The sequence below is a fragment of the Cannabis sativa genome, chromosome 5 (genome assembly GCF_029168945.1).
Source record: "Cannabis sativa cultivar Pink pepper isolate KNU-18-1 chromosome 5, ASM2916894v1, whole genome shotgun sequence".
Lineage (NCBI taxonomy): Eukaryota > Viridiplantae > Streptophyta > Magnoliopsida > Rosales > Cannabaceae > Cannabis > Cannabis sativa.
In genome coordinates this window covers 68,013,138-68,030,732 of record NC_083605.1, presented here as the reverse complement: position 1 = coordinate 68,030,732, position 17,595 = coordinate 68,013,138, and the positions used below count along the sequence as shown (strand labels likewise).

The window sequence follows — 17,595 nt, the reverse complement described above, 5'->3', positions numbered from 1 at the left end:
TATATATCGAGTCGATCATTAAATCATAATTCACTACTGTTAGTATTATGAGCCTAAAACATGTCCACTTTACCCCTTAGGGTAACATAACATTTATATGTGCGATTTTGGATGATTTAATAATGGGTTAAATAATGGGTGATAAGAGATTTTCAATTGATAGAAAGGTGAAGGCTATTATTGGAGAATTAGTGACAAACTATTAACTAATGAGATAAGTGCAAATCTATACAATGCATTAAATAAGATGTATGATCTTAAAGATTATGAGCATTGATTGAGTTTATTATTGTAGATGATACAATACTCATAGTATAGTAAATATAACAAAAAACACCACAACAACAAATTAGAAGGATTGGGCGTCAGTACAAAACCGACTACGTTGAAATTAGCATCGGTTTCCAAACCAACATCCATTTCCATAATAGTAAAAATATTAAAGAAAGACAAAAACAAGAAAAATCATATAAGATACATAAGAATAGTTGTAGTAGGAACATTAGTAGTAGTAATAATTATTATGATTCTTGTTAATGACACAAGATTAGCCATTAACCGATCAAAACATATTCATTAAATTATGTAATAGTTATATTTATGAAATATATATTACTAAAAACACTTAAAACCAGAGGGCATGTCCTTGCCACAGATGCTAAGAAACTTTTCTACTGCAATTGAAACATCAAGATTGATGATACCCAAAACATTAGCTTTAAGGGCAGTGCAAAGACATACAGCAGCTTCTAGATCAACTAGACCTAGGAGAAGGTTGCAACAGGGTGAGCTCCCTGGAGTCCCAACAATAATGTCTCCAAAATTACTTATCAAGTTTCCACAACATCCAAATTTAAGGTGGTTCAATGAACATATTGTCCCAGAGTTAGGAGGTGATAGGTGGTGTCTATGATGACCCACAGGTGGTGGTGGTGGGCAAATGCCATTATGGCAAGTGGAGCTAACCATGGTGAAGAACACCAAATTGAGGGACAGAAAGAAAACTATGGATATTTGAGCTTTAGAATTCATATTTTTCAAAATGTATAAATAATTACTAAAAGGATTTGAAAATATTTTTTATTAGCTCAAGATAAATTGATTAATTGATGAAAGATGTTGAATGTGATGTGCTTTTATACATGCTAATTTAGAGTATTGAAAAGTGTCAAACTAAATTCAAGTATTATTTATAGGCATGGAATTGATAAGTATAATATATGGCTTTTACTTGTTACATATAGTTTTTGTAATTGAATGTTAGTTTTTCTTGCTAGGATATAGTTTGTAATTCAAAAGTATGGTTTGAAAGTTAGTTTTACAGTTAGAGAGTTTTGTGATTCATGTTCATATCAATTATGAAGACCAAGAAAAATAATAAACCTCTTTTTTTGTATTATTTTATATTGATTATCTTACACTATTTATTAAATAATATTATGCGGATTAAAATATTAAAATGTAACCAATAAATATAATATATAGTTTTAAAAACATTTTATGTATTGTATAGTTTATTGTGGCCAATGTAACATAAAGAGAATAAAAACTAGTAACTGATTACACTCAAAAAAAAAAAGAAAACTAGTAACTGATTTTTTGAAAAATAAAAACTAGTAACTGTTATAAAATAATATAAAATAATATAAAGTAGGTGAGAAGAAAGAAGAAGAAGAAGAAGAGAGAAAGAGAAAGTGAATGAGAATTTCTAAGTTCTTTATTCCAATTGGGTTAACCCCTATTTATACAAATACAAGAGTGAGATATTAAGAAACTAAGAAAAAGGGAAACTAAGAAAAGAGTAATGTTAATTACAATTAATGGTAATAAATAAAAGATTTGGACATCCACATAATTATTAATATTTATAACACTCCCCCTTGGATGTCCATAATAACTGCCTTATTAAAAATCTTGCTGAAAACTTGATCAAAGGAAAAAGAGTATAGTGTAAACTAACTCCCCCTCATTTAGGCATGCATTTGTGGAGATCTTCTAATCGATGAATTTCGATCTTGTCCGCCGTCTTCTCAAATGTTGATGTTGGTAATAACTTTGTGAATAAGTTTGTAAGATTGACACTTGATTGAATATGTTGAACACCAATATGCATTATCTTGAAGCGTATAAAGAAGAATTTCGTGAAATGTGTTCTAACTCTATCTCCTTCAATGTACCTCCTTTTAATTGAACGATGCAAGCAGTATTATCCATAGAGAATTGCTTGGGTTGATACTTCTTTATTGAGTGCAATCCATATGTTTCCCGAATATGCTATGTCAATGTTCTCACTCACACACATTCTCTACTTGCTTCATAAAATGCAAGTATGTTAACATGATTTATAGTTGCCTCGTTAAAAACCTTGCCAGAAAAACCCAGTGGGACAAAATCTGAGCTAGGGAAAAAGAGTACAATATATATTTCATATTCATAATTATTTGCAAGTTGCCTCGTTAAAAACCTTGCCAGGAAAACCCATTGGGACAAAACCTGAACTAAGGGAAAAAGAGTGCAACATGAATATGTCTCCCCCTCATGCACATATGATCCATAATTCTGTTGGTGATAATATATCTCATAAGATTATTGTTATCACTTTTAAAATATCACCATATATAATCTTTGATCATATATTTTCTATAACTCTTCTAGAGTATGTATGGACTTCTAAATTATAGATGAGGGGTTCGTGGAACATTAGTCTTTATCCAACTAATTGTATCATTCATGTGTGTACACAACTTTGTTCATACGAAAATTTAAAATTTCAAGTAGATATGAACATAACACATTAATGGTACTACAAATTTTCATTTGTGACAATGATGGTACTCCAAGACCATATATTTATTCCATCTTGTTTTATGATCTTAATTTCCATATCAAATGATCATATATCTATAATTCTTGATACATATGAAGTACTTCAGGACTTCAATACTAATGAACAAACTTTATACATTTAATATTTCTCGATATACAAAAGAAATAAAAGTTTGTTCTTCAATTAATCAAAAACTCTTCAAGAGTCTATCACAACGTATAATTTACGTATTTATATTGCATAGACAACCATAGGTATTTTTCAAATAATAATTTACTTACATGTCTTTATTTCATACAAAGATCTTTGTCATATAGTGCGCGCGACTTTGAATTTATATCACTTAAGACATGTATTAAATTCTTTTAGAATTTTTAGATAAGGCTTATTTCAAATTCTCACTATATTAGGAGCTCCAAATAAATAACCTTTTGTTGCAACATTTATGTGACGCTTATAAATCCTCATAAAATATATTCCAGGCTATAATCAAATCATGATTATATTTTCTCAATATTTAAGCCTTACTTCAATCAATCTCATGTCTATGCAAACTTTGTACAACAATTCATTATGTACAAATACATATATGCAAATTTCTCATTAGAAATATTTATTTGCACACCACTACGGTGTCTTACTTCACTTTATGTGAGTAAATTTGCCTGGATTGCGTCATAATATTTTGGCCAAAAATCAAAATGTATGTCGATGATTCTCAACAAATCTAATACCATGATCCTTGCTATCTCATGTTAATTTATTGCATATGCAAACATTCAATATTTATTGTCGACAAAAATTTCAATAAATGATAATTTCCTCCCATATTGACATAACTTATAGAGATCTCTTTAAATTACATATTTTTCAAATATGTTTATCATTTATAGGTACCTATATAGAATCACTTCAGGGATTCAATTATGATCAAATGTGTTATGTCTAACTTCTCTTGGGAGTCTTTTCGAGTACCGTTTTCATCACGGTTATCATTTTAATACTTTATAACATTAAGGTATCTCCATGAGTACCTCTAGATTTAACAACTTCAGGGCAAATCAAATGAACATTTATTAATAATTTCTACATTGTTCATTTACGCTTCAGGCGTTTTCAACTCATTCTATCTCAACTTTGAATAATATTGATTTGCAGTTGGTATATATCATTTTGAACTATATTGTTCTTATATACTTTGTGCAAGGATCATTTTTCAAAAATTATCATCGATCCCAACTGCTTCTCTCCCCCTGATCGAGAGAATTTTTAAAAATTGTGATATCTAATAATATTAATATACCTGTAGGGATTTCAGTATATCACAATGAATCAATATTTGTTTAAACTCATATATACTATATGACATTGAACTTCAGGTTCAATAAACTTCAGTTTCAAGTTCAATCTTTATGAACTTAATTCATTTCTAAGAATGAGTCATACATGTATAATTAGAAATACATAAATTTACACATTTTGTAAATGCATGATTATATAATCTTATCACATCGATAAAAAACTATGCAATAAAAATCTAACAATGGCTCAAGATTGTTAAGAAAATATAATTTAAATATTTTCTATGTGGAAATATATGCACATTCTTCTTTTGAGCCTTATAAATAACAATGAGGAGAATCTTCTGGTTCTTCAACAAAATTTAGTCAAATTCTTTGACAATTTATTGCATATGATTGATCATGTCAAAATAATTCAATATATGAACTTCAGGTTCACTATAATTTGTATTTCAATGAAACTTTCAAAATGTAATGTAAATTCATTACAACATAATCATTACAAGTTTCATTTTTATATACACGAATAATATAATTATATTATTCTCCAAAACATATACACTCTTCAGGAATCACTATCATCAATTCAATGATGTGTATAATTTAAAAGATACATGACAACTTCATCATGTTATTGTAATGGTCAAATATATATATAACCATAACATATCATTTATTTTTCCTGATATATTTTTAACAAGTCGTCTAATTTATTAATAGACTATTCATCAGTCTAATTATCATGACTTGATATATTATATATTTAAATGTACAACAAGTACATGTAATAAGTTATTTATTATCACTTTCATAACTAGATAAAAGTTACACATCTAGGTACATACAAAGACATTTTACTACTCAAAGTAACAATTGTATGTAAGGCTTCTTCAGGAAGCTTTTCAACTAATCATTTTGTGATTCTTTATCACTTTGATTATATTGGATCACTAACAAATATTAGTAAATTATATATCCACTTTTGGGAATATGCAAACTGAATTATATGGTAACTATATATTTACATATCATGTACCAACAATAGTTTGAAACTATTGATTTCAAGAAATAATAAAATATGTATATATTAATTTGCTTCTGGCATTACCAATATATGTGAAATCTATATTCTTTGAAATAGAATTTCATGTCTATTCATTCTCTTTAGGGAATGATATTTAAATATTCTAAATGTACAATAAATTTGTACAATTCACATTCTATTCAATAATCAAGTATACTTTTATCTTGATTATAAGTATGTCCGTACTACAGGTACGCGACCACTATTATTCAATTCCACACATGATATATAAATTTCATGCACTTTGATTGTGTGTGGTATCTCATCTTTTGGTTGTTTCCACTTTTTTCTGGAAATATTTGAGAAGTAAATAATGTCATTGATTATTTAAAATCATTACATTCACTTCGGGGAATGACGTTGAACAAGTAGAACATTATTATAAATTTCTTAAAAATTTATTACTTGTTCATCCATAAAAATATAAGAAATTATTCAACAATTTCTTTTACGATCTTTCAAAGAATATATGAATGCAATTTTTGCATAGTCTCCAAGATGTATGTAAAATTTAATCTTTAATATATGTCAGATTCAATAATTTCCAACATTGCAAGTAATAACAATGTATAATAACATGACTAGTACGAAGAATCTTTAAAAGTAATTGACTTCAATTCGTATCATTCTCTGCAGGGAATGATGAACAATAAACACATGCCTCATGTATTTAAATAACATTAGTCATGCTCATTGTTATTCTTATACTTTGATGTTTCAATGCAATTTTCTTAACATTCTTTTTGGATATTCAAAACCCACTATAAAATTGCATCAATAATAATCATTTTTAATGATTCTTTAGTTGTATTCACATAAATACAATCATTTTTTTTTGACAAATATAAAACATTTACTTCAGGAAATGTTTGTCAAAATCTATATCGATATTAGATTACTTTTCATTGTCCTCAAAGAATACAAGAACATATATATAAATATGTATTCATCTCTTTCATTATATATCCATCAACTATATAATGAATATTACGTTTGCATAATCTTCAGGATATATGCAAGATTTTATTGAGGATGCATAATCATCAGGATATATGCAATATTTTATCGAGGATGCATAATCTTCAGGATATATGCAATATTTTATCGATGATGCATAATCTTCAGGATATATGCAATATTTTATCGATGATGCATAATCTTCAGGATATATGCAATATTTTATCGATGATGCATAATCTTTATGATATATGCAATATTTTATCGATAATACATAATCTTTTGGATATATGTATAATTTGTATAGATTTTCTCTATCATATCATAGGAGCACATATATTGTAAATATTATGAATGATAAGAACATAATATATATATATGAAATTAATAATAAATATATAAAAACATATACATACATATATAATATATATATAGATAAAAAGAAAAAAGAAAACAAAGGATTCTTGAAATTGTTTCAGTCAGATAAGTATATATATGAATATATATTTAGTGTATCATGACTTTGAAACAATTCAAGAACTTTAACAAAATACTTACATTGGGACATAGCATAGACTCATGCTTGAAGCTTGGGCAGAGACTCGTGCTGATAACGTGTTATAAAATAATATAAAATAATATAAAGTAGATGAGAAGAAAGAAGAAGAAGATGAAGAGAGAAAGAGAAAGTGAATGAGAATTTCTAAGTTCTTTATTCCAATGGGGTGAACCCCTATTTATACAAATACAAGAGTGAGATATTAAGAAACTAAGAAAAAGGGAAACTAAGAAAAGAGTAATGTTAATTACAATTAATGGTAATAAATAAAAGATTTGTACATCCACATAATTATTAATATTTATAACAGTAACTAATTTTTTGGTGAATAAAAATCTTGAAACTCGTTTTTCCTAACTCTTTATTACAATTTCAAGAGTGTAATGAAGAGAATTATTGCACAAATCTATTTCGAATCTAAATTATCAACATATAGATGTTAAAATGGGATTATTACACTCATTTAAATCATTAAAATTGGGTAGAAAATGTTAAAAATAAAAAGAGGTCGAAGAGGAGTTATAAAATTCCAAAACTTAGTATGCTGAAACTAAGCCAAATGTACATGTCGCCAGGGGCGGAGGCAGGACTTGAATGTAAGGGGGGCCAAATTTTAAAATTTAGTATAAAATAAAATTTTTACATATCATTTAAATTAAAAATATTAATATACTTGTAATTAAAGCATACGTTAAAGTTAAATTTTAAATTTGATTAATATTTTATAAAATAAAAATATATATATGAAAAAATAATTTTATATTTAACAAAATTTAACACTTAATTAGAGGAGATTATAAATCTCAACTTCTACTTTAATGATAAAAGTTATCAATTAGTGAATGATTTTGAGCTAAATATGTAAAAAAATAATAATTAATAAGCAATTATCTTATTTTATTTATCTTCTATTCATATAAATTTAAATTTATGACAATTCACTTCTAAAAATAATTCAATTTCTATAGTATTTTTTATTAAAATTTAATATATATTATTTTTAATAAATTAAACACTTAATTTACACTATATATATTATTAGTTGTCTATACACTTTACCCTTGTATATATATTATATATATATATTAATTAGTATGTTTCTATTTATATATGTATTTTTACTTATAAATATTTACATATATATATATAAAAGGATGTTAAAATTGTTGGGGGGGCCATGGCCACCTTTTCCTTGGCTGTGGCTCCGCCCCTGCATGTCGCTTAGCACAGGAAACATGGAGCTACAATTTCATGTAAAATTCCTCTACGACATGGGATTGGTGAGGCTTGATCCCAACTTCATTCTTTTATTAAAAAAATTAATAATATAAAGATACAAAATTTGTATATAATATAGATCCATAGCAATTACAATAATTTGATAGTGCAATACTATTAACTAAGTCTTTTTCTCTAGATCTCTAAATCAGAAGCAGTTTTATTTATCTAATTATCAAAAGTATACAATTGTGATGAGACAATAGAGTTAGGGAGGGGACTTAGCTACATAACCCTAGTTTGACTGGGCCTGCTTATCAAAGGCTTCAGTTAACTAGAAAAGTCTACACTTCTGCTTCACCTACACACAGATGATAAGCCCATTAACTATTGATCACGAACAATATGGGCCAACACAGCAAAGAACTATCCAATCAACCTAGGTTTTAATAAAACCAATAAAATTTATTGTAAGTCCAAATAAAAGTTTAATATTCTCCCACTTGGGCTACACTAATTTTAATACATATATATTATATATCAAAATAATTTTTTTTTTAGAAAGACTCATAGGTTGAACAACAGGAAAACACTTGTAGTCACTTTAAAAATGATAGTTCTTTGATAGCATCTGAGCATACCAGTCTAACTTAACCTTTGATATTGAACTATGAAAATCATATTATTTTAAAATCAACAAAAGACATTCATAATCACAAATACCAAAGTATTAAATCGACATTGTCAATAAGTCTAGTAGTGTGGTAAGAAATTATGTCAACATGTAATTAATTTAAAATAACATAATTTCCTTATTAGTCCTCAATTTTACTGATACAGTGATGTTTAACAAATGTGCCTTGAGAAAAGGTTTGTGTGCTTGATTGATCCTCACTTATAACTGCTATCTTAATTTTTTTCTTTTAAAGAAAAGGTTTTTCAATTCTTGACTTTATACTGTCCAAAGACAATTTCAATCAACTATCATTTCCTCTGTGAAAAAGTTTTAATTTTTAGGCTTTGCACTTTTGCAATACAATATATATTTCTAGGTGGAATCTAGTTATTATACACATATATACGCTCCTCAAGTAATTTTACAAGAAAGAAACTTTGTAATTACTTGAAAAAAATTAATTTATTCATAACAATGATTAATCATTACAGAAATAAATACAACATTTACACATTAAAATTACTGGTAATAAGGTCATAAATGTTTACTGTTCCAGTGATTCTTTATTAGCGATCCGTTAAGCCAAGCTAATTTGTAAACCTCGGTTCCAATGACAACTTCAATAACATATGGACCATCCCAGTTTATGTTGAACACTCCTGCTGTTGGGTCTCGCGTATTTACAAATACACGTCTCAACACCAAATCTCCTACTTTAAACTGCCTTTTTTGGACTCTTTTGTTAAAGTATCTCGTTGTTCGGTGTTGGTAAGCTGCATTAGTTATTTGCGACTCATTGCATCTTTCTTCAAGTAGATCCAAGAACGTATTCAAAAGTTCTTGGTTTTCCTCTTGATTATAGAATTCACGTCTGTGGGTGGCAATGTTAACTTCTACGGGTAACATTACTTCCGAGCCGAACGCCAATGAGAACGGAGTGTGTCCCATCTCTATTTTCTCTATAGTTCTATGGGCCCAAAGAACTTGTGGAAGCTCATCAACCCATCTTCTTTTAGCAGCATCTAACTTCTTCTTAATAGTATCTTTTAAGGTTTTATTTACAGCTTCTACTTTTCCATTTGCTTGAGGCCTCGATACTAATGAGAAACTTTTAATAATTTTATTCCTTTCACAGAACTCAGTGAATAATTCTCCATCAAACTGAGTTCTATTGCCAGATACTATTTTGATTGGAATGTCAAACTTGCAAATGATGTTCTTGATAACAAAATCGAGAACTTTTTTACAAGTTATAGAAACTAGAGGTTCAGCTTCTGTCCATTTCGTGAAGAAATTAATTAACTGCCATAACTTCATACTTGGCTCCTCCTCCTCCTGTGGGTAAATCCCCCATCAGGTCTATTCCCCATATTGCAAATGGGTATGGCGAGAACATCATTCTTAATTCGGTTGGTGGTACGCGAGGTATATGTGAAAACCTTTGGCGTTTATTGCATCTCTTAATGAATTCATGTGTGTCTTTGTTGATTGTTGGCCAATAATATCCTTGACAGATAATCTTCTTGGATAGGCTCTGCCAACCTACATGATCTCCACAGAAGCCTTCATGGATTTCTTTGATTATTTCATTTGCTTCTGCTGGTAACACACATCGTAAGAGAGGCATTGAATAACCCCTTCTGTATAATTTCCCCTCGACCATCGCATAGCGAGGTATTAAGTATAAGAGTTTGTGAGCCTCGATTTTGTTCGTAGGAAGCTCTCCACTTACTAGATACTTGACAATTAGAGTCATCCATGTTGGTGAAGTATCTATCATCTCGATTTATTCCTCATCACATATTCTTGGGTCATCTAAGACTTCCACCGATACTGAATTCAACTTATCGAGATCAAATTGGGATGCTAGCTTTGCTAGTGCATCTGCGTTAGAGTTTTGTTCTCTTGGAATTTGTTCAATTTTAAAATAATCAAACTTTTCCAAGTTCTTCCAAACTTTCTCTAAATATTTTTCAATCTTTAGGCCTTTCGCTTGGTATTCTCCCAAGCCTTGGTTTATAATTAGTTGCGAGTCACTATAGCATGTTATATTTTTAACCTTTAGTGTCTCAGCTATTCTCAAACCCGCTAACAAGGCCTCGTACTCTGCCTCATGTTCGAAGTATCAAACTAAAATCTCAGTGTGTAGTGGAATTTGAAGTTATCTGGCGACATCATTATAACTCCTGCCCCGAGCCATTCTCATTTGAAGCCCCATCAACATGTAGTTTCCATAATTCTGTCTCGCACTCAGCATTAGGGTCTTCTTCTGAGTTTATTCCTTCTATTCGAAAGTCAACCAAAGCTTGTTCTTTGATTGACACTCTCGGGTGATCAGTTATGTTAAATTGTCCCAACTCAATCGACTATTTTATCAATCTTCCTGAAGCATCAAGTTTTGATAAAACTTGCCTTAATGGCTAATTAGATAAAGACTTGAATTGGATGTGCTTGAAAATATGGCCGCAACTTAAGAGATGCATGAATTAAGCATGGTGCAAGTTTTTCCAGAGGTGGGTATCTCGACTCTGCCCCAAGTAACCTTTTAGTGACATAGTAAACAGGTTGTTGGTGTTTACCCTCTTCTTGCACTAAAGCTGCACTAACAGCATGCTCCGAGATAGGTAAATAAAGGTATAAAGTTCCTCCAGTTTTTGGTTTGGCCAAAACTAGGGGTGTTGACAAATGCTTCTTTATGCCTTTAAATGCTTCCTCAAATTCTCCTGTCCATTCAAATTTCTTATTGCCTCGCAAAACATTAAAAAATAGAAGACATTTATCTGTTGACTTTGAAATAAATCTGTTAAGTGTCGCTATTCTTCCTGTCAAAGCCTGAACTTCTTTTGGCTTTGTTGGTGAGGGCATCTCGATTAAGGCCCTTATTTTTTTCATATTGGCTTCAATTCTTCTCACATTGACTATGAAACCCAAAAAAATTCTGAGGAAACCCTAAAAGAACAATTTTTAGGGTTAAGCTTCATGTCATACTTCCTGAGTATGTCAAAACATTCTGCGAGGTCCTTTGTGTGATCCTCGCTTTTTACTGACTTCACCAGCATATTGTCGACGTAGACTTCCATATTTTGTCAAATCTGGTTCTCGAACATACCATTTACCAGTCATTGGTATGTCGCTCCTGTATTTTTTAACCCAAACTGCATGACTTTATAATAGTAAAGTTCCATATCAGAGTTAGAAAAGCAGAAGCAAATTTGATAAAAAAAATTGTTTTATTTAATATGAATCATAAGCCCAAGGATCTCAATATATTATATATAGATTAAATCTAGACTAATGAAAAGAGAAACAATACCTCTTGTAGGCTATAAGGGGATCTTCGATATCTTTTAGTATAATTACGATCATCCAATCCAAGAACAACGCTGAAAAATTCACACTGCAATCTTCCAAGCCAGCCTCAACACTCACGAATAGAGTAGGCTATTAGATTCTATAAGATGAATAGATTTGTGTATTACAGTGCATTCTCAACTCATGAGGCACCGTAATTGAGATATGGTTGATCACAATTAAGGGTGTTCACAAAGTATCCGATCCAATCCAATCCGCACGATCCAATCCAATCCAATCCGCAAAATGCGGATATCCGCACTTGTGCGAATTGGATTGGATTGAAAAATATAAAATCCGCACTTGTGCGGATTGGATGTTGTTTGACCTCAAAAAGTAACCGATCCAATCCAATCCGCACTTAATTATATATATTTTAAAAAAAATTATAATATGTAATACATATTAATTAAAAAAAGACACAAACTTTCAATTTCTTAATCTCTTTTAGTAATATATTGAGTTAGTGCATTTTATTTATTTTGTAATAAAAAATACAAGAAAAATAATTCTTATTCACATAGACACATACACATAAAGTTTAAATATATATATACTAGCTTATTTATTTTAGTAATTAGATACATATATATTTTAGTGTAAATCTAAAGATAAGTATATATATATATATATATTGATATATATGTATATTGGTTTAATTTGTATATAAATAGAGATGGAAATAGATTATTATTGGACATTAAGAAACAATAGTCTTTTTTTAATTTTTTTTCTATGAAATATTAAATAATTTATTATTAAAAAAATAACCGATCCAATCCGCACTATTGCGGATTGGATTGGATTGGATTTAAACTCTTATGCGGATCGGATTGGATCCAAAATATGAAATCCGCACTTAGTGCGGATTGGATGTTGTTTGACCAAAAAAGTGCGGATTGGATCGGATGAACACCCCTAATCACAATCTCACTCCACACTACAGTGTGTGGCATGTGAGATGAGGAGAGAGAGAGAGAGAGAGAGAGAGAGAGAGAGAGAGAGAGAGAGAGAGAGAGAGAGAGAGAGAGAGAAAGAAAGAGAGAGAGAGAGAGAGAGAGAGAGAGAGAGAGAGAGAGAGAGGCATGCAAAGAGAGAGAAAGGGAGTAAAATATTTAGTTCATATTTTCTCTTTATTTAACTGTCTTCTTATCTAGTTATCTCTTGTATTTAATTTATAATACTATATATCACGTATATAATGTTATATATACACCTTAATATTTTTAAAAAAATTGACTTAAATTAATTTTTAAAAATCACTCTTAATATTTTTATTTAAATTTTCTTTTTTACATTATTTTGTATTAAATTTAATAATTATTTTAATTTATTTTCATATTTTTCAAAAAGTTATATATAATTATTTTTATTTTTTTAATTATAAATTATAAATTTTCATATAATTTTTTTGACTTAATATTTAAAATATATTTTATTTTTATTTTATACGTACATATTTTTTAAGAATACATGAAGGAAGAAAAAGAAATAAGAAAAATTAATATAAACAAAAAAAATTATATAAAATAGAAATTATTAAATAAGATGCTTTTATAAAATTTTAGATGCAAATAAAACTTCCCTATTAGTCTTATTTAAAATATGTGTAATTTTAAATTACAAGCGTTGTTTGAAGATGTTATAGCTTTATTGTCTGAATTCCAGGGGCAGTTTTGTCTCATGTGGCTCGCTCTGAGAATTTAGTGACTCATGGCTTGGCAAAGCATGCTCTACAGTTAGACGATGAGCTATCCTGGTTCGAGGAGGTTCCAGCGCCGGTGGCAGACGTCTGCGTCGTAAATTCCTGAGTGATTCTAATCATTTTGTCAAATATCTATTCTATATAAAATGTGGCTATATAACATAATTCTTGGTTTATGAGAAAGGGATATTAGCGGCTAAACCCCCCAAACTTTTGGGTTTGTGACAGTTAACCACCAAAACTCAAATTTTGGCGGCTAAACTACCTGAACTCCACTTCCGTTTTGTTCTGCACACCTCCGTCCAAGAATCACAGTTAAGTGCCACGGTGGACTGTCCACGTGTACACACTTGTACACGTGGCAAGTTTTTAGTGGCCCACGTAATATTAATTTTAAAAAATAATTATAAATATTTAAAAAATTAAAAAATCAGATTAAAAAAATTATTTTTTTTTACTTTTCTTTTTCTTTTTCCTTTTCTTTTTTTTTTTTTTCTCTTTTTCTTTTTCTTTCTCTTTCTTCTCGACAGAATCCCCCTCCCCTAACCCTTCTTCTTCTTCTTCTTCTTCTGCCATTAGTTTGGCCTTCCCACCAGTAGTTTGGCCGCTGGCAGTGAGAATGACGATCCCGACCCATTTGGACACAGCCCTGTCGATCAAATCCAATGCAGCATCATCACCCAAGACATTCTCGGGGTCCAACTGGAGGATTTGCAGAAATGGGGTTTGAAGTGAGAATGACGATCCCGACGGTAAAAGAGTACGGCGGGGGTGGTGTTTGAAGCGAGATGGGTGGATTTGCAGAAATGGGGTTGGGATGAATCGGGGTGGGGTTTCTGGGTACTGGGTGGGGGGGTTTGTCGATCTCAACGTGTGGCTGCCAGAGAAGGAGAGAGAGAGAGAGCTCTGAGGGAGAGTGAAGAAAAGAAGAAGAGGAGGGCTAGGATTTTGGTTGGGGGTTTTGGTCTTGCACGCAGGAAAAGAAGAAGAAGAAGAAGAAAAGAAAAAAAAAAAAGAAAAGGAAAGAAAAAAAGAAAAAAAAAACAAAATATTTTTTTTATAATTTATTTATTTTTTATAATTTTTAAATATTTATAATAATTTTTTAAAATATTTTTTTCTGTTTTTTTAATTTTTTTAAATATTTATAATTATTTTTCAAAATTAATATTACGTGGGCCACTAAAAACTTGCCACGTGTACAAGTGTGTACACGTGGACAGTCCACCGTGGCACTTAACTGTGATTCTTGGACGGAGGTATGCAGAACAAAACGGAAGTGGAGTTCAGGTAGTTTAGCCGCCAAAATTTGAGTTTTGGTGGTTAACTGTCACAAACCCAAAAGTTTGGGGGGTTTAGCCGCCAATATCCCTATGAGAAATTATTGAGTGACTTTTTTTTAAATAAAAAGAAATAACAAATTATTAAATGTTGCTACGTAAATGGTCAACATCCATGTAGTTAATTAAACCTAAATATAATTAATCTACCTAAAGTATTGCAATTAATAATAAATTTGTTCATATTGTTTATTTTTTTTTTATTAAATTTTGATATTTAGAATTAGTTAAATTTTAAATATTATTTTTAAATTAAATTTAAATGTAAAAAGCTACCGATCAAATGTATCTACTCGCATATATTTACCATCATGAACAACAATCTATGATCAAATGTAATAATAATAGAAACTTACAAAAATATTTTTAACTAAATCAAATCCTCTATGATCATAATAGTGGTTTATTGTTATTGGTATTTAGAATTACTCCCCTCATATTAATTTATATTTATTAATGTACTTATTGTAAGTCTAAAAAATATTTTAGATTTAGTAATTTTTGATTTTATTTAAATCACTATTATGCTTTCAAATTTCAATGATTATTACTACATTGAATATTATTAATTTTAAAATTATGATATTAAAAAAAACTAAAAATTAAAATAAAATTAACATACGTTACGTGACTTGGCACGTAATATTTATCTAGCATATATATACAAGACTATGGTATGACCTAGCAAAAGTTCTCTACCGGTAGGAAACTTTTTTTGACTATTGATTTTAGATCATGTGGTTATTATAATGTAAAGTGTATACTCTTACGATAGGACTGCATGTATACAATTAAAACTTTAAACATATTATAATAATATTTAATTTTATTTTTTAAAAAAATAATATTAATAATTAAAAAATTTATATTTTTTTTTCAATTATTATTATTTTTTTAAAATTACTTTGAATTATTTTTATATTGGTATTTATTTTTAAAAAAAAAAATATTTTTTCTACTCATTTTTTTGTGGCTTCTCATTTTTTGGCTTTTCATAATTTACTGATGGTTTTTTTATGTTTACACCTAGTTTTTTATTTGTTTTGCTTTTAGGCTATGCGTAGTTCTAGTGTTATTAACTATTTTTTCAATAAAATTAAAAACTATTTTTTCAGTAGTTTTTATCTTGTTGCTTGGTTACTCTTTTGAGACGCCACTTATAAAAAAAAATTAATTAATTTAGTTAGATATTATTTTTTCTGTCCAAAAAATTAAGTTTAAAAGAAGCAAGTTGGTACGGTTCCAATTAAAAAGCATCTAAAATCATTCAAGTAAGCCTACATCAGAGGAACTTTTGAAAATAAATATCTATATAAAAATAATTTAAGTTATAAAGTCAAATAGCTTCTTTTTGTTTTTCAATCAAGTAAATATGAGTACAAGTCCAAAATATTTATTATTACGATAAACCTGATTTAATAAATTATAAAACAAAGAACTATTACTTAATCTTAATGGTGATAAGGAGAGAAAAAAAAGAATAGTAATAAGAATTTGATCTTGACATATATAGTAAACTAATGTACAGAGATTCATATTCACATGTAATTTATGTTATAGATATAGAGAGATTTACATATAATTATTGAGTCTTGAGTGAGGGAAACAGAGAACTATTTACAACAAAAACCAGTTAAGTGAATTGTTTCAGTCAATTTTTTTTAATTTTATTTAAAAAGTGTTTTAGCTATTCAACATATTTAAATATTTATTTGGTTTTTCCAATATAAGCTGATCACTTATAAAGCATCTAAATAAATAGTTAGCAGGAAAAAAAAAAAAAATCAATAAAGTAAAATATCAATTTTTTTTTTTTTATTTGTTAAATCAGTAAAATATCAATTAATAATGAAATAATCTCCTATTTTAGTTTTATACAATTTATCTACACTCTATTTTCTTAAGCTTGTGATTGGGTCAATTTGTTTCCCTATAGCATAGGGGCAAAACAAGCAGCCCCACACTAGAATTCCCCTATATATATATATATATATATATATATATATATATGTTTGTGATTTTGGATAAATATGTAATATAATGGATGAAAATAGATTTCTAATTGATAGAAGATCAAGGCTGTTATTGGAGAATTAGTGACAAACTAATGAGATAAGTGCAATTCTATACAATGCCTTAAATAAAATGTATGATCTTATAGATTATGAGCATTGATTGGGTTTATTATTGTAGATAATACAATACTCTGTATAGTAAATATAACACAAACACCACAACAATAAAAAAGGATTGGTTTCCAAACCAACATCAACAGTAAAAATATTAAAGAAAGACAAAAATAAGAAAAATCATATAAGATACATAAGAATAGTTGTAGTAGGAACATTAGTAGTAGTAATGATTATCATGATTCTTGTTAATGACTCAAGATTAGCCATTAACCGATCTAAACATATTCATTAGATTATGTAATAGTTATATTAATAAAATATATATTATTAAAAACATTTGAAACTAGAGGGCATGTCCTTGCCACAGGTGCTAAGAAACTTTTCCACTGCAATTGAAATATCAAGATTGATGATACCCAAAATATTAGCTTTAAAGGCAGTGCAA

At 28.9% G+C, this 17,595-nt stretch overlaps 1 protein-coding gene across 1 annotated transcript; it reads right to left on the bottom strand.

The window, feature by feature from the left end:
* Nucleotides 1-615: 615 nt before the first annotated feature.
* LOC133038459 (pEARLI1-like lipid transfer protein 1) lies at nt 616-969 on the bottom strand. Its single transcript, XM_061116621.1, has one exon. The coding sequence runs from the start codon at nt 967-969 to the stop codon at nt 616-618; it is 354 nt and encodes a 117-aa protein (XP_060972604.1).
* Nucleotides 970-17,595: the final 16,626 nt, after the last annotated feature.

What these genes read in the sequence shown, in the direction of transcription:
- LOC133038459 (XM_061116621.1), bottom strand. Translation starts at nt 969, where the DNA reads ATGGTTAGCTCCACTTGCCATAATGGCATTTGCCCACCACCACCACCT.